Consider the following 2116-nt stretch of genomic DNA (forward strand, 5'->3'; position numbering starts at 1 on the left):
AAAGTGACAAGAATTTAGAGATACACATGTATTAGCAATTTTTTACAACATAACATCAAATACAAATATTACTAGATTCAACAATTGTCAAATTTTCATCAGAGTTCCCAGGCTCATTAGGCACAGCAGAGGCTAAAGTAGACAATTTCTCAATAGACCTGAAATCAAAATTAAATATAAATAAAATTATTTATCTTTTCCTTGAATTATATGCATATACTAGAACATTTCAAATGCATATAAATAAAAAAAAGAGAATTTAGTTTAAATAATAATTTTATATGAAGGGAAAATATAATTTATACATACCTAATCAACTAGTGAATCAATGTCAGAACCGTTAATAACAAGTTTAGGAATATGAGCAATCTTGGACCAATCTTCACCTTTTTCACGTTCACATCTTTCACTCAATTCATCACAATTTTTAATCTCCAAGTGTTGGAGAGATGTTATATTCTGTATGCACACAGGCAATTTTTTGAGATATTTACAACTTTCTAGTTTTAAGAATCGGAGAGTGTTGGAGGATCCTTGAAGAAGCCATTATGGAAAATTCACCAATTTTGGTAACTTCGCAAGTGTGAGCTTTTGAAGGTTGAATTGAGCCAAGTGTTTATCACTTTTTCCTTTCTCCTCCCATGTCAAATTGAGGTTTTCACAATTGCCAATAGCTAGAATCTCTAATGCAGTGAGGTACTTCATGCTTTGAGGCAAAGAGATTAAGCTTTTACAACCATAAATAACTAGGGTTCGAAGATGTTTGAGGCCTTGCATATCTTCAAACAAGTGTTCTAAGTTTTCACATATAGCAATGCCCAAAAATCTAAGAGATGTCAAGCACCCTATTCCATTCATCGGCAAACACTTCTGCTTTGTGGAAAACTGTAGAACTCTAAGATTGATCAAGTACCTTATATCACTAGGTAACTCCTCAATACCTTCACATAATAGTAAAGTTTGTAAATTGTATAACTTGCAAATGGAATTGGGAAGCTTTTTACAGAAAAAAATGCGCAAATATCTCAAATGCTTTAGAGCACCAATCCAATCTAGTGATATTTCTAATTTGGAATGAGCCAAATCCAACATTCGCAAATATTGAAATCTCAATAAATATGAATCCAAGTTTGATTGGCTGCTAGGACTCTTTTCATCACTCTGGATTATGGCAGTTCGCACACGGTCTAAACCTTGTAAAAGGGTGGAAAGATCTTGGGGAAGTGAAGTGAAGTTGGGAAATAGCAAATGGCGAACATTGTGTGAGATGTGTGTGGTGCTTGAGGTTATTGCTAAAAATTCATTTTGTGTCAATGATAATGCAAGATCATGTACTAGATCATGCATTTTACATGTAATCCATATGCCAGCATAAACCTCAAAATCTTGAAAAAAAGATCTAGACCCCAGCTCCTGAAAATAGCGCGACCCAATATCTTCCAGCTCTTCATTTTGGTTTGCTGATTCAAGAAGTCCATGTGCCATCCAAAATTTAATTAATTCCCAGTTATTGAATTCATAGTCCTTTGGATAAAAAGAGCAATAAGCAAAGCATTTTTTCAAATGAGCAGGCAACTGCTCGTAACTTAATCTCAAAGCAGGTAAAATATCAGTTTCCTTCTGCTCTATCTTCCATAACTCGCTATCTCTTATAGACTTCCAATAACTTTCATCAGTATTTGTAGACACTGAAAATGATCACCCAAAGATGCAAGCAAAGCTGTGGATCTTAGCCTTGGGAGATTTTGCAAATTCTACAGCCTCTGCAATTGCTGTGATTTTTCTGCAGATTTATGGAACAACAAAGGGAAGAAATTTGGAACAGAGGAAACTTCAGATTCCTTTGAAAACTCTCTCTCTTCTTTTCATTTACATATGCAATGAGTATATATAGGATACAGCAACAGCCTACAAGAAGTTGTGGTTGACACCCCCAACCACTTAGGAGAAAAACCGCCCACTACTCATTGTGGAAGTTATATAACTACCCACTACTCATCATGGAAGTTATATAACCGCCCACTAATGATCATGGGAGTTATAACTGTAAATGGTTATAGAATATTAGTCTCGATGTGTATTACGTCTATAATTACAAGTATTTATAGAATACAAA

General features: G+C 34.5%; 1 protein-coding gene across 1 annotated transcript; it reads right to left on the reverse strand.

Moving 5' to 3' along the window:
• Nucleotides 1-309: 309 nt before the first annotated feature.
• LOC122724570 (putative disease resistance protein RGA1) lies at nt 310-1485 on the reverse strand. Its single transcript, XM_043959867.1, has 2 exons — nt 562-1485; nt 310-459 (listed from the first exon to the last, which is right to left on the reverse strand). Exons 1-2 carry the CDS (start codon nt 1483-1485, stop codon nt 310-312), a joined length of 1074 nt encoding a protein of 357 aa, XP_043815802.1.
• Nucleotides 1486-2116: the final 631 nt, after the last annotated feature.

The sequence above is a fragment of the Manihot esculenta genome, chromosome 9, assembly GCF_001659605.2.
Source record: "Manihot esculenta cultivar AM560-2 chromosome 9, M.esculenta_v8, whole genome shotgun sequence".
NCBI lineage: Eukaryota > Viridiplantae > Streptophyta > Magnoliopsida > Malpighiales > Euphorbiaceae > Manihot > Manihot esculenta.